The sequence below is a fragment of the Sphaeramia orbicularis genome, chromosome 21 (genome assembly GCF_902148855.1).
Source record: "Sphaeramia orbicularis chromosome 21, fSphaOr1.1, whole genome shotgun sequence".
In the NCBI taxonomy this organism is placed as follows: domain Eukaryota; kingdom Metazoa; phylum Chordata; class Actinopteri; order Kurtiformes; family Apogonidae; genus Sphaeramia; species Sphaeramia orbicularis.
The window spans coordinates 3,623,176-3,640,128 of NC_043977.1; the positions used below are offsets into that span (position 1 = coordinate 3,623,176).

Consider the following 16,953-nt stretch of genomic DNA (forward strand, 5'->3'; position numbering starts at 1 on the left):
AGGTGATTCCTGTCCCAGATCAGTGCTGGTAGAACACTGGTTGTTTGGTAGCTTGGATGGATCCATGTCCAGTCCAATTGTCTTTAATTTCATGTTATATTCCACAGTTTTCCCGGTCTGGCTGTAGTTTCTGCTATACTCTGCCATGTTTGTTTGTTTTTGCCGCTCAGTCTGACTGAGAGGGGCGTGGCCTAGGGGGGAAGTGACGTATGTGCGTTCCCTCTATAAGAACCTATAAATAATGACTCCAAATTTAAATCAAAATTTCATTGTAAAAAGACCAAATCGGCAAAACTAATCCCCCAAAAAATTGGATCGGAAGCAAAGAAAACCAGATCGGGACATCATTAACACACACACACACACACACACACACACACACACACAGTCCACTTCCCTTTTATAATATAGATGACCACAGTGCAAAGCCTTCAGTCAGATGAAAGGTTTATGTTGCCAACTATGCAAATACATCAATTATATGTTATTCTTTCTGAATTTTACACATAAACCTGCATGAAAACATGTGATCATGTATAAATGCTGGAGACAGTCCAGTCTGCTTCAACACAAAATGCACACGTTTCAAAGAAAACCCACAGGTGTCTTAACATTGTAATACCACTGATGACCACTAGATGCTGCTTCAAAAAGCCCCGCCTCACAGACTTACACGATACTTCTGTTTAAGTGGATAATGTTTATACATCCATGTTCTTCTGATCTCATTCGTTTTATTTGGAGCCTTTAATAATTCATCTGTTGGTGCATCTAAACATTTTTCCTCCGTTAATCAGACATCAGGTTAAATAGACGTTTTTATGCCTGCCATGTTGGGATTTGATTGACAGGTCTGTATGACAGCTTCCCACCTGCCAATTTTATTTTCTAAAGATAACTCTGTGGCAAACACTTTCCACCAACGAGACTGTAAAATGACTTTATTATGCAACGCCTGATGAAGTTTACCGTTTTACTGACTCATTAACCCATACAGACCCACAGCTACTTCTGTGTCAGTTCCCAAATGAATTTTTCCTCTATATTTATCCTTTTTTCTTTTTTTTTAAGTGATTTATCCCCATGTAGTAATATATTGTTCTCTGTATTTTGCATTTTTCAGTGTAAATCATGTAGATGTTGATAAAAGCTTAGAGTGAATTCAAAGGTTATTATATCAAAACAGAAAAAAACTGAGGAAAAAAGTGACTTTTGTCATTAATTGAACATAAACCCAATGTGTCCATCCACTGTCACTGACCCAACTCCATGGATTTATTATCGTTTCTTCAAATTTGTTCAGTTTGTGGCTTTTTCTGTTCATGTCACTTATTATTTTGTTGGTTTATTCTTCATTTTTGCACATTTTATTGATCGCTTTGGTTGTTTTTGTTCATTTTATTGCTTATTTTTTTTTATTGTTTTTTTTTAGTTCATTTTAGTTCATTTCTTTGCTTATTTTTTCAGGTTATTTATTATTTTTTGTACATTTTTCATTGTTTTTTTATTCATTTTATCTACTATTAAATATATATAAACCCAGTGTGTCCATCCACCGTCATTGATCCAACTCCATGGGTTTATTATCTTTTCTTCAAATTTGTTCAGTTTGTGGCTTATTTTGTTCATGTCACTTATTATTTTGTTGGTTTATTCTTCATTTTTTGTTCATTTTATTGGTCATTTTTGTGGTTTTTGTTCATCTTGTTGCTTATTGTATTATTTTTTAGCAAAGTTTTTGCTTATTTTTTCATGTTATTTAGGATTTTGTGAAGTAATACATATAATACAACACATATAAACCCTGTGTATAAATTTTCTTGCTTATTTTTCCACATTATTTACTATTTTGTAAGTTTTTATTCCTTTTTGTTCATTGCCATCCACTATCACTGATCCAACTCCATGGGTTTATTATTTTTTCTCCAAATTTGTTCAGTTTGTGGCTAAGTTTGTTCATATCACTTATTATTTTGTTGGTTTATTCTTCATTTTTGTTCATTTTATTGCTTTTTTAATTTTAAAAAAAATTTTTTTTAGTTAATTTTAGTTAATTTCTTTGCTTATTTTTTCAGGTTATTTATTATTTTTTGTACATTTTTCATTGGTTTTTATTCATTTTATCTACTATTAAATATATATAAACCCATTGTGTCCATCCACTGTCATTGATCCAACTCCATGGGTTTTACTTATGAATCAATGCTTTTCAGTACTTGCTTTTGTTCATTTTCATTTTTTTTTTCTTCAATTTTGTTCAGTTTGTGGCTTATTTTCTTAAAGTTACTTCCATATTTTGTTGATTTATTATGCATTTTTGTTCTTTTTATTACTTACTTTCATTTTTCTTTTTTTCCTGTCATTGATCCAACTCCATGGGTGTTACTAGTGACTTGTTGTAGAAGATGACGGTATTTCCATGGTAACTATGGAGCCTCTGAACGTCCAAATGGGTCATATCTGATGACCATGAAAAGATGAAGAACTGTATCTTACACCAGTAATTTACATGGATTGAGAGGATTAGTGCATCGACAGGTATTAAAGGTTTTATGTCAGTAGATGGTTTAGGTTAATGGTGGATGTTTGGGTCTTTATGGGTAAAGGTGGCTTTACCAGTAGGTCCAAATATGGTCACTTCTTGCTCCAAAAAGCCAAAATAGTGATGGTGAAATCCCAAAATACCGTCTTCCAGTGGGTGTTTTTTGATTATATACCATGTGTGAATAACTCTGATTAAGGGGAAAAAAAGCTTGAACGAAAATGGAAAAATGCAAAATAGGTTTAATGTGACATTTGCTTTGAGACTTAGAACCAGATCTATTTGAGAAATATTAGAAAGGATGGATTAAGTTTATTAATCCATATAGAGAGACTTGAAGTAAAAGGAGCATTAGTTGTGTTGTAATCCTCCTGGAGTACACACTCAAGGATGTTTTTTTTTCTTATTTTTTTCCCTTTTTATGATTATTACCATTTTTCTGTCTTTTCACATGTGTTAAAGCTATGGTTTGACAACAAAGGTGCACAATAAGTATCTGTACCTGTCATTTATTTTGATATATTAAACAAAAACAAAACGTATCGATGCAGAGGACTGATATCGTCCACAATTCATTAACATGTGACAAATGTGCCGCTAAACCACTGTGAAATTTCTCTATTTAACACTGTATAGTAATATTACAGTCTACTGCTGTTCATTCTACCATTCAAAACAATTTCCTCAACATAACAAAATGTCATTAATTGTGATTGATGGGCACCGGCGGACGTTATTTCACTGTTTTGCTGTACCTGCTACTATGCAGAAACCCAACCATTAGTCTGCGTCACCTCATGTTTCATCTCTCATTCCTGAAACACAATAATAAAGTCCATCGCTCATGTAGAGAGAAAAAAAAAGAGCCTCCTTAGTCAAATCTTTATCGTAGGAAATGCCTATAAAATGAAGCAAAAAGATGTTGCTTATAGTGGCGGCATGCTAACAGCTAACAGAGCAGCAGGAATCCACTGTGCCGCCGCTGTGTTGTTCTGTAACGATGTAATTAATGCTCTGTGCACATCCTGACAGATACCCACCACACAGCAAACGCACGCCTGCCATGATTAATAACATGCTTCAACAACATAGAGTATCACCCTGACAACATTCTTGATTTGACTTCTTTTCCTCTTTTTTTAAAAAAATGAGAATTACACTTTGGTCCAAATAAATACACACAAACGCAAAAGCAGCCAACGGCTCCGTGTTCATTATGCTCGCTCCCTTCTCATTACAAATCTTGGCAAGCCAAACGCATTTCCATAGCTCAATGGGAAGCTTCCCAATTGTCGAGACCGCGGCGGTGTGGAAGTGAGACAATACAAAATTGTAATTCTGATCCACCGCAGGAAAAAAAAAAAAAAAAGAGGAAAATACAAGGACGTTTAATTGATCGTCTGCATATGTCAGTGTTTTTGAAAGTACGAGGGTCATTATCAAGTGTTGTTTTTTCCCTAAAGAGAAGAAAATGATGTCAGTCTTACAGCTTCAGATGAAGAACACAATTAATTTGTCTATTTCACAGGTGTCAAACATACAAAAGCGGTGTCAGAAAAGTGACCCCCATGGAAAAGAGACCATCTGTCATAGAATTCAGACCCCCCTTATGGATAATAATAATAATAATAATAATAATAATAATAATAATAATAATAATAATAATAATAATAGTACTACTACAAATAATAATAATGATACTTCTACTACTACTACTACTACTACTACTAATAATGATACTACTACTACTACTACTACTAATAATAATAATAATAATAATGATACTACTACTACTACTACTACTAATAATAATAATAATAATAATAATGATACTACTACTACTAATAATAATAATAATAATAATGATAATGATACTACTACTACTACTACTACTAATAATAATAATAATGATACTACTACTACTAATAATAATAATAATAATAATAATGATACTACTACTACTACTACTACTACTACTACTACTACTAATAATAATAATAATGATACTTCTACTACTACTACTACTAATAATAGCTCTTTTCCTGGCACCCACAGCTCTTGTACATTATTGCTACATTATTCATTCACTCTCACATTCTCACTCTGGTGGAGTTAAACACATCTGTATCCACAGCAGCCAAACAGCCCCTCCCACCACCACCGAACATTCCTACACCAGTGTGAGTGACACTGGAGGCAGGTGGGTCAAGTGTCTTGCCCAAGGACACAACTGCACATGACTAGGACAGAGCAGGATTCAAACCACCAACCCCTCAGTTTATTAGATGACCCGCTCTACTTCCTGACCTGCCCCCGATAAATCACCAAATTTGTTAAAAAAAAAAAAAAAAAAAAAAAAAGTTTATTTAAGGTATATATAAACACAAAACATGTTATGAAAAGCACAAAAGTGTATACCATCACATGATATTACAAATGTATCTGTGAATCTGTGATTAACACCTGTTATTGACTCCAGTCCCAGAACCTTTTCTGTATTCTGTTTTCACCCATTCAGTGTTACACAGGTTTTGTAGATGGTAAATGGACTGCACATGCACTGATAGGTTACTGGGTTAATCTAAATCACCCATAGGTGTGAATGTGAGAGTTTGTCTCTGTATGTTCAGTCTGTGATGAACTGGAGACATGTCCAGGGTGAACCCGGCTTCACCCATAAGCAGCTGGGACAGGCTCCAGTGACCCCTGTGACCCTAGTGAGGATAAAGCGGGTTCAGAAAATGGATGAATGAATGAATGAATAAATGGACTGCACTTATATGGTGCATTTTCTTCACCTTCATCGTACCCAAAGCGCTTTACAAAGCCTCACATTCACACACACCAGAGGTGTTTTGCTTGGCTTCCCCTAAAATTATGAAAATTAAATGCTCAAATCTGTTCAGTTGTTTTCATTTCATCGACTCCAAATGTGTTAGAACACGTTCATCTCACAGACGAGTTGGTTCAGAATCAGTTTGATCCCAGATCAGTGGACTGGATGTTGTTCACTTCTCCTCCATTCTCGTGTCTGTGTTTTCTCCTCCATCTCTGCTCAGTGCATTTGTCGTAGACGCTCAGCGTCCATGCACTTCAATGGGACTGAGTGGAACTGCTGGAAACTGACTCTGAACTGGACACTAATTGGATAAATGACACCATGTTGTCCCGCCCCCGGACGGTCAGCGCTTCTGGGGGTGGATAGAGCTGTGGGCGGAGCTCAGCCGGGCCGGACGCTGAGCTTCCACGTGCTGATTGGAGGATCGGTCGAAAGGCTGAATCCTGTTTGATTGACAGCTGTTTTCAGATCTGCTCCTTCACTGACACAGTTCAGTTTAAAACCGTCACACATTCTGCTGTGAAATCACACAAACCACTACCAAATTACTTGTTCATTTCTTACACTGTAAATAAAACACACTCACTGGACTTCCTTGTTTCAATTTAACATAATTTCAACATTTTCTTGTTTAGTTGGTACGATAAGGTCACTGACCATTTTCTTAAAAAGGAACGGAGGGACGAATTTATGTTTAAATAACTTGACATTTTTTTTAATGTAAGCCGACAATGAGCTTCAACTGTCTGAAAGACGAGCAGCCGACACACACACACACACACACACACACACACACACACACACACACACACACACACACACACACACACACACACCAGTGGGCAGCTGCTGCCATGCAAGGCACTGTCAGTTCAGTGTCTTGCCCAAGGACACTTCGACACGTGGACAGCCAGAGCCAGGATTCAAACCCCCAACCCTTCAGTCATTGGACAACCCACTCTACCATCTGAGCCACAGCCACCCACACTACACTTTGTTACAAATATGCCTAAATTTAGTATATATATATATATATATATATATACATGGAAATAAATACATAAAACCTTTTTTTTCATAATTTCAGGTAGATTTCATATCTACGATGTCCATCATCTCTAAAATGAACACAGATTATTTATTTCAATGTCTATATGAATAAATTAATTTAGTATTTTCTGGTAAAAAGTTCAAATTATACACATATATTTAAGCTTTTTATGATATATAGAGAAACGTATTAGGACATTTTAATTAACATACAGTATAAATTCATATAAGGGGTCAAAGTTCTATGGGGTGGGTCAGTTTTCTAGACTAGAAAAGTGACCTGGGGTCACAATTCTACAGGTGGGTGTTAAGTAACTAGGCATTAGAAACTACTTGTAGAATTTTTAGTGTCACTGTAGTCATGACAAAAGCATTTTTTAAACAGACAACACTAATACGGATTTCTTATTGTCTTATTTCTTATTTCCCAGATTCCGGAGGTTGTCTGTGATCTCCCAGACCTCGTCCTTCAGAAGGTTGTTCATCCCATCTTTGGCCGTTTGAGGAAACTGGTTGATGCCACCAGTGTTTATGTGGAAATATGAAGATTTACTTTAATTTTCCCATCTAATAAAGAACATGTATCATTTGTTTCAATACATTTCTAATAGGAATAGGAAATTTTTTACCAATTTTTAATGCCTAGTTAGTTTTCACCCACCCTGGATATAAAAAAGTGACCTGGGGTGAGATTTTTATAATTCTATTTGACACCAGCCCATCAAAGGGTCCAGTCTACGGACGTAAAAGTATGAAAATTTCATATCACGGTTATTGTGACCAAAATTATCACGGTTATCATTATTATCACGCTATTTATACTTATACACACACTGAAATAATGTAACCAAGTTGTATTTTGAAAAAAATAAAAATAAAATAAAAAATAAATAAAATAAAATGTACTTTCTGTTGGCACAAACATTCAAATATTAACATGTAAACATCAAACATACAAATGTACATTAAAGATGGAACCTTAAGGCCATTGTTTGACCATTTTCCAGATCAAGTTTGAGTTGTTTTAGTTTCTTTTTGATAGATAGATAGATAGATAGATAGATAGATAGATAGATAGATAGATAGATAGATAGATAGATAGATAGATAGATAGATAGATAGATAGATAGATAGATAGATAGATAGATAGATAGATAGATAGATAGATAGATAGATAGATAGATAGATAGATAGATAGATGCTGCTTCTCCAGGAAATGTGCAGTACCGTGAGTTTTCAAAGTGCAGTAATCAAACACGGTTATCATGATAATTAGAATTTAAACGGTAATACTAACTGTTTGGAATTTTACCGCGGTTTATCATTCCACCGGTAATCGTTACATCCCTAGTCCAGTCCAGTCCAGTCCAGTCTGTGGAATGATTCTCTGAAATGCATATTCATCCCAATTTGATCTCAGTTGGGTCAGACCACTAAAATCTCCAAATGATTCTCTTTGTTTTAGTATAAAACAAGTAAAATTACATGAAAATGTTGACATTTACAAACTGTCCTTTTACAAAAACTGTGACTAACCTGAACAAATATGAACAGCATGAGGCGTCTTAAGAAAAGTCAGTGTCATTTTAATAATGTTCTGCCTGTTGTTAAATGTTTTGTGTATTTGTAAGTTGTCATGCACATGTATAATTGATAAACTGAGGCAGAATATTGTTAAAATTGCACATTTTTTTCTTAATAAGTGTCAGTTTGTTCATAGTTGCTCATGTTATTTACATTTTTTTAAAGGATAATTTCCAGATGTAAACATTTTCATAATGTAATTTGACTTTTTTTCAGCCTAAAACGTATAGAATAGTTTGTAGTTGACGTCATGTATATATTCTTATATTATTATTTGACTTCAGATCATATTGGGAGGATATGGCTCCTGAACTAAACTGAGTTGGACACCCCCTGGTCTATTTCTTGCATGTGTTTTCCTTTTGGTCCACAGTTAATCATTAACGCCCACATATCTCTTTCCTGGACTCGCCAAAAATAACGGATCTTAGGAATGTACTTTAAATTGGGCTCAGAGATCTGGAGGAAGTACACATTACCGTTGCAAAAAATACCAGCAGCCCTTCACGTTTTTTTTTTTTTTTTTGCGGTGTAATGGAGTGTCTTGCCTTACTTGATAAAAACCAATTTAAACTGATACATGGCCCTACTTTGAAGTCTGCATGTTAAGAAAAATGGAGTGGAAAGCTTAAAAAAAGGCTCGCGGAACAAGAGCTCAGGAAGTAAATGGACTGTAGGAACGTGAGCCACTGGTAAGATTTATATCCGGACCGTGTTGACTTAGATTTCGCCAGATTTCTAAATGAACCAATGAGTTGATGGATGGTGTGACACATTGGATTCAGCGCTGATACCAAGAATCAACACATAATGAACATCCTCCTCCCTTTTCATTACAAAAGGGGCGAGAAAATCAATCATCAATCACCGCCGTGCTGTGTTTTAATTATCTAATGCCCCCGCTACTCCACACAAAGTGAAGCGCCACTGTTTGGAGGAGCGGCTGAACGGGCCCGTTCTACAGCCACTTAACTGGTTAAACATGTAATCCTTCCACACTCTCCCACTAAGCCCCCGCTGGCAATCTGATACACTCATGACAAGCTCCACTCACCCATCACGGCCAGAGCGCTGCCTTTGGCTAACTCCCTCTTCAGAGTCTCCAGCACTTCCAGCCCGCTGCCGTCCAGATTACACCTGTTGATAGTGCCGTTGGCCGAGCTGATCCAGTACAGCTTGTTGGCAGCGTAGTCGATGGACAGACCTGAAAGGAAGGCAAGCAGAGACATAGAGGGGTTCAGACTTTTTAATGGTATGGATGGTTCAGTGGTTCACAACCTTTTTTGGCTCCTGACCCCATTTTAACATCGCAAATTTCTGGCGACCCCAGATATTCAAAACAGAGACAGTTTTTTGGGCTAAAATTTGTATTTGATCGTGTAATAGTTTGTTATAATATGTTGCAAATAAACGTTAATTTGAGGCAACATTTAGACGACATAATGTAAATTTTTATTAGTAAGTTTTAATTTCTTTTAATAAATTATTAGAAATTTCAGGCGACCCCAGACATTCAAAACAGAGATAGATTTTTTTGCTAAAATTAATTTGTTTTTGATCATGTAATAGTTTGCCATAATATGTTGCAAATAAATGTTAATTTTAGGCAACATTTAGACTACATAATGTAAATTTTTATTGGTAAGTTTTCATTTTTTATCAATTACTAGAAATTTCAGGCGACCCCATTTGAATTCCAGGCGACACCAACGTTGAAAATCACTGGTATAGTTTTTTTTTTTTACTTTATTTTTATATTATTACAACAAAAACAACAAAAAAGAAAGGTTTGAAAACAGACAGGGTCGTCAGTTATCACCACATAATCTCCACCAATGCCCATGCTCAGGTTTATTATTTACTAATTGCTTAATTTTGGGGGTAATAAAGATATAGGGTTTATACATATATATATATATATATATATATATATATATATATATATATATATATATACATATATATATACATACATATATAGTCAATTACACAATAATCACTTTTCCATTGATCCTCAAATTGCATGAATATAACTTGTGCATAAAAATTTGTCTAAGGCAGTGGTTCCAACCTTTTTACTCCTGACCCCATTTTAACATCACAAATTTCTGACAACTCTAGACATTCAAAATGGAGACTTTTTTTTGCTAAAATTAACTTGTTTTTGATCATGTAATAGTTTGCTATACTATATTTCAAATCAAGGTTAATTTCAGGGGACATTTAGTCTGTATGTATGTATGAAAAGAGTGCTATATAAATAAAGATTATTATCATTATTATATAATGTATATTATTGTGGACAGAGGCAGTAAATCCAGGTGTAGATTACTGCACAAAGGGAGAATTTTATTTTCCTTGGTCAGGATATGTACAGTCAACCCAGCTTGGATTTGGACAATTAATAATGAAAAAAACAAGAACTCAGACTATGAATTATGAAAGAGCTGCAGCATCTGAAACTGACCACAATAAACATTTGACACAGAAACAGAACCACAGTGCTGCAGTTTCACAACCACAGTTTGTCTGATATGGATTGGGATTGGCTCTGTTAACATATATCTTTTATAAGTAAATTTTTTTTTTATCAATTACTAGAAATTTCAGGCGACCCCATTTGAATTCCAGACGACCCCATGTGGGGTCCCGACCCCAAGGTTGAACAACACTGGGAAACACAATGGGAAAATGACAATTTTGCCAAAACTCTCGTTTTTCGACGAAAAGTTTTGGCGCTTGACAGAGGTGGTTTTTGGGGCGTAAAACTGCAATGGAAAGACCTTTTTGTGCAACTAGAGTCATATGAACAGAAAAAAAATTGGATGTTGATGGATGTTACAAGAGAAGAAGAAGAGTTTAAACCAAACATGTGGGTATGTGTGGACACAGCAGGAAGCCCAAACATTGTAGAATTTAGTCGGAGATAGAGGGGGAACGCGCATTCCAGATTCAAAACAACAGATTTATGTTCAATGACATGTTTAAAGAATAAATAATAATTATACATTTTATTTGGTGGCACTTTTCAAGTCACTACAGGTCACCTTACAGAAAATAAAAAGCATACAATAACATCAAACATAATTGAAACAAACCATCCACCTAAAAACAAGTGTGGTGTAGAGTGTCCAGTCAGAGTGAATATGCCAGTTTGAACAGATGGGTTTGGAGTTTGGTTTGGAATGTTGTGATGTTGGAATGACTTCTACTGACATCTCAGCAAAATAAATAAACAAATCATCCCATTTGTGATTTAGTGGAAAAACCAGCATTACGCACTTCTGTTTTTTCCAACATTTAGTAAAACTTTGTACATAAATGATTATAAGTATTAAATTATTTTATCTATTTTTACTGTTATTGGGGCTGACACCGCCGCTGCCACTGAAATAACAAATGACTATTAGTATTAGTACTATATATTCTTGTTAATATCTTTATTAGAATTATTTGCTCTCTCACTCCCCCCCCCCCTCACTTTCATTAACCCCCCTTCCCTCCTCCTTATCACCCCTAATCAGTCCATATTGTTGAGTTGCTTTTTCCGATTATTATCTTTTTCACTGTAATATAATGTTTTAATTGTTGTTGTTTGTCATTGTTTTTTATTTATTTGCTAAATTTGTCTTTGGTTTATTTGTTGTTGTTTTTCTTTCCACTATGTCTCGTTAACTGTATCACTAATTAAAAAAAAAGTTAAATTAAATCAAATAAAACTGGTGTGTATGTGTCCATTGAACTAAAACGACTTTGACATCCTTGATCGTTATTATCTGCTCTTTCATAAATTCATCAAACAGGCAGATTGGAGCCTTTTGGGGCCAGTTTTTGCCCACAGACCATATGTTTGGCACCCCTGCTTTAGCCTATACATGGTGTTATGAGACCATTCAACTGGAACATTGGTCTGGTGTGAGTGATGAAAGTATCCTGTTGTTGGCAAACCCAGCAGCATCCTGGGTAAATAAGCAGAGGGAAAAGAACTAAGCTCTGATGAAAAAGACCAATCAAGCAAAAAGAAGCTTAAAAAACAGGCTTGAAATGGAGTCGGACTAACGACTCCCTGCCCAGTAAAAGACGAATGTTCCAGTTGGTCCTGTCACGCTTCATAATCAGCGTTTGTTGTTCTTTATCTGGAAGAGACGAATACCATGATAATAACAACAAACAAACAAAAAAAAACAGGATAATTACAGCTGCGATTAATAGGTTTCAGGTAAAAATAGTTGTGGAAAAAATTCTTAGACACCCCCCCTTGTTTTCTTCAGTTTCTTGTTCATTTTAATGCCTGGTCCAACTAAAGGTCCATTTGTTTGGACAAATATAATGATACCAACAAAAAGAGCTCATAGTAGTTTAACCTCCTCAGACCCAGCTACGGGTTTTCTGTCCACATTTGTTTCAATTTGTTTCAAAACTTTACACAAAAAAAAAAGAAAACTGTCCACCACAAAGGATGTTCCATAAAAATTTTAAAAACTGCATCTGAAAAAATTGTTGCATCATGATGTTTCCAATATAGGCACTTATTTAATAAAAAAAAAAAAAAAAAAGCTTTTACTTTGCTGACATTTTACTGGGTCTCAGGAGGTTAATTTCAGAGCTGATATCTATCCATTTTCCAGGTTTTCTTGATAAAAAACAAATTCACTTCAGTTCTTCCATCAATATCTGTCATTGTACTGACAAAAACAGTGCTTTTATTCATTCCATGTTTTCTTTTCTGTCTGTTTTAGTCACATGACACACAAAGGAGTTAGGACTGGATTGGATAACCATTGTTTTTGATGGTCTAATAATTTTTTCCGCGACTGTAAGTTCTTTAACCCTAAGTGATGCAGTGTATAACTTCTCCTTTCTTAACCCATAAAGACCCAAAGCTACTTTTGTGGCATTTCCAGACTATTATTTTGCCCATATTTAACTTTTAAAAGTGATTTATTTCCATTTATCATAATATTATCATCTGTATTTTGCAGTTTTTCACTGAAAAATCATGTATTTTTCTATATTTAATTCACTGATCATGTAGATATTCATAAAAGCTCAGATTAGAGTTAAGGATTATTATTACACTGATCAACAACAAATTTATTGTTGAAGTTTTTTGAGCTGATTTAGGATAATTTTGGTGTGCTGAATCCAAAAATCACGTTAATTTTGCTCAATCAGGTCAACTTTCTGAACTATGCTACATTTTGGCTTTTTAACATTTTTGCTTACATTTATGGGCATTTTCACATCATATGATACAAAATTCTTTCATATTTCTTGCAATAAACGAGTTCTGAAGATTTTACTTTTGCCAATTTATGATTAATGTTTTTTTTAATATTACAGGTGAATGAAATGGCTTCGACTAGAAGATCTTGCAAAAATAAGCCTGACGTATTCTGCTCCATCTGCGGTGAATACACCATTGTACCTAACAGGAATCAAGTCACAAGTTTCATAAAGTGTGCTTACCAGTCTTATTTTGGTATTAAACTTGGTGACCAAGACAAAGTTTGGGCGCAGATTGTGAGAAGATCAAATTTTTCAGAATCAAATTAGCAAAAAAACCTGATCTGATTGAGAAAAACAGATGTCATTTTTGGATTTAGCGGTGCAAAATGGTCCTAATTCAGTTGAAAAAACCTAGACAACTTGCAAAAAACATTTTTTTGTAACCCAGTGTTATTATTATTATATTATCATTATATCAGAAACAGAGAAAACTGAAGAAAAAGTGACTTTTCCAGTGAAGATCTCATGAACTGAACATAAACCCAGTGTGCCCATCCTCTGTCACTGATCCAACTCCATGGGTTTGACTGGTGAATCTGTTTTGTAGAACTGGGATGTCAAACTCATTTTAGTTCAGGTTCCACATTCAGACCAATTTCATCTCCAGTGGGCGGGGCCACTTAAATAATAACACTATCCCTTCACAAAAAAGATGTGCATAACCAGAGGAAAAAAAAAAAAATCTTCAATTTTAGCAATATTATGCCTCAACTTATAATTTATACATGTGCATCACATGCAGTGTTACACCAACATTTGCTAACAGGCATAATATTGTTAAAATGTTAGAGTTTGGAATTTGGAACTAAAAGAATAATTCCTACAATATTATGTCTCAGTTTATTATTAAGCCAACGTACAGATCACAGTGGATCTATAAATACACTAAATATTTAATAACAGGCAGAAGATTGTTAAAACTGCACTTACTTTTCAGGTTGTTCACATTTTATTGTCAAAGGGTTATTCTGCTATTATTTTATTTAGATCATATTGGTCTGTGTGTGGAATCTGAACTAAAACAAGTTCAACATCCATGATTGTTCATATCTATAGCGTAATTTTTAGCTTACCGGCCAAAAGGCTGTCTGCTATTGTCGTCATGCAGCGTCTGTCATCTGTTACAAAAATTTCAATCGTCTTCTTCTCTGAAACTAGAATTCTGATTGACTTCAAACTTGGTATACAGCTTCTGTATGATGATGTCAACAAAAGTTAGTGAAATTATTTGAATCTGATTCTGGATTTGGTGCCACTTTGAAAAATGTCCCCATTATAAGAGATAGGAAGTGGATGGATGCAATAACTCAGTAAATATGAATGATCTCCAGTGTCAATGTCTCCAGTCCAGCCCTGATGGGGAGATGACCCAAACATAATGCCCACATGCTGATCAGGATCTTCTTCTGGATCTGGAACTGACGCAAAATTTAACATGGGCTCTTATGGGGAAAACATTTCAATCGTCTTCTTCTCCCAAACTCCAGTTCTGATTGACTTCAAACTTGGTATACAGCTTCTGTATGAGGATGTCAACACAAGGGACTGACGTTATTTGGATCTGGATCTGATGCAACTTTGAAAAATGTTCCCATTATAAGAGATATGAAGTGGATTGATCCAATAAATCAGTATCAATGATATCAAGTTGGAATTTGAATTTTTTACAGATCTGATTGGAATATGAGCAAAACATGGACTATTTCTGTAATAGAATAAATACACAGAACTGGGTGAGAATAAATGGATCTGGATACATTTACCAAAGCTTTGAATTTGGCCGCTAAGATACAGGACCATTGGTCCAATTTTTGTACTTTGCATTGGATTGGAACCAGGGCCGTTTTTGGCCCCTGGACCACGTGTTTGACACCCCTGAACTAAATGAATAGTAGACCTGAAAAGCCCAATGCCAAACATACTCAGATGTACAGAGCGTTCTGCCCAGATTTCACAGTTTGCCAGTTGAGCCGTCTGTGATATACTGCCTCCCATAAGGCATTCTCTATCCATTATGAATTATCCTCTTCTTCCTTTTGTCTAATTAGGATTTAAGGTGTATTATTGCCATCGCGTCCACAGGAGAGTAGAGCTGAGTTGCCTGTTAACTATGGGTGTACAGCTCAGGGACTTCAGGGGAAACAGGCAGGGGAGCCGAGCGACTACAAATGGAAGTATATGAAGTGATTTTCTATGATACTGAACGTTTCATACACTGGAAGCCAAAAAAACAACACATTCTTCCAATACGAGCGCCAACGAGTAGGCTAATGCTAGGTAGCAGCTGACAATCAACAGCTAATAATGTCATTTGCATCAAGATTTTGTGCCAGGCGACTGTTTCCATGGTGATGAGCCTGACGGTCATGTGACTATGTAGGATATTCTGTTAGTCCACTGTAGGGTTTAAGATTGGTTTTGGGATTGATTTCTAGATAACTTTAAAAAACAAAAAAGGATGGATTTTATTTTAAAGACAGTTAACATATGTATGGTGTCGATGATTCTCCGATGGATTTTTTTGATTCATTGTTAAAATCATCCCGGTTATGACAGTCGGTAGATGTGTCATGTGGATTTGAAGCTAATTTTGGAAGAAGAAAAAAAATGCACAAATAAAAATGTGATTTATATTAGTTTCCAAAAAGTGTTTTGGAGTGAGTGGAAGTCTGTGGTTGAGAAATATTTAGAATTATTTATTATATATTTTATTGATACTGGACTGTGTGTGTGCGTGTGTGTGTGTGTGTGTGTCTTTTTACTTGACTGTTTTTCAGAGGTGGGTAGTAACATGTTACATTTACTCTGCTACATTTATTTAAGTAACTTTTTGCATAAATTGTACTTTTAACAGTACTTTTAATACAACATATTTTTTACTTTTACTCGAGTATATTTATGAAGAAGAAACATTACTTCTCCTCCGTTACAATGGTGTACATTCCGTTCGTTACTTTTATTTTTGGTCATTTGTTAATGCACAAATTATTTGTGCGTTTAACTCCGTACCACCAATCAGATGTAGACAGGCAGTCACATGACAGTTTGGCGCCAGTTTCACACAGGAGCAGAATGAGCAAACCAAACGTCAGCAATGGCTGAAACAAAAGCTTGCAATTCGGATTTAGAGGAGACAGAAGATGCGGAAAACCCCTGGCCGCACATTCACACTATGTTTTCCTTACGGTCTGTGAAACAGAACAGCTGTGTTCATGCGCTGTCGTATGTGTCTGCCCAAACAAGTCGACTGTTCAGCCGATAAGAACTCAACTTCGAATTTCAGAAACCAGCGTTAGCTGTAATAAGCGTAGTTTTGGCTGTGGACAGCCTGGCGCTGTTTGTAATACATTTGGTTTAATTAGAGTTAAAAATGTTCGACAGAAGGGGCAGATATGTTCAAAGACATCTGGGCTAACTCTAAAAGTAAACAGAAAACCATGCACAGTATCTGCCTCCGTAAGAACAGACTAGATATTAATGTGATTTAACCAACAATGATTATGATGAGGTATATTTGCAAGTAGCTGTAATGATCCCATGTGTAGTTATATATTTTATTTTCACATTTCATTCATTAATTGTTGAATTTAAAAGAACAATAAATATGATGTTACACATGAAGGACTCAGTACTTGAGAAATTTTGTTTA

General features: G+C 35.3%; 1 protein-coding gene across 1 annotated transcript in view; it reads right to left on the reverse strand.

Moving 5' to 3' along the window:
• The window catches only part of lrp1bb (low density lipoprotein receptor-related protein 1Bb), a 930,516-nt gene that overhangs the window by 302,617 nt on the left and 610,946 nt on the right, over positions 1 to 16,953 (reverse strand). Inside the window, exon 32 of the mRNA XM_030124596.1 lies at positions 9,070 to 9,219. Coding sequence (XP_029980456.1) covers positions 9,070 to 9,219 — 150 coding nt within the window. The remainder of the gene's footprint in view (positions 1 to 9,069; positions 9,220 to 16,953) is intronic.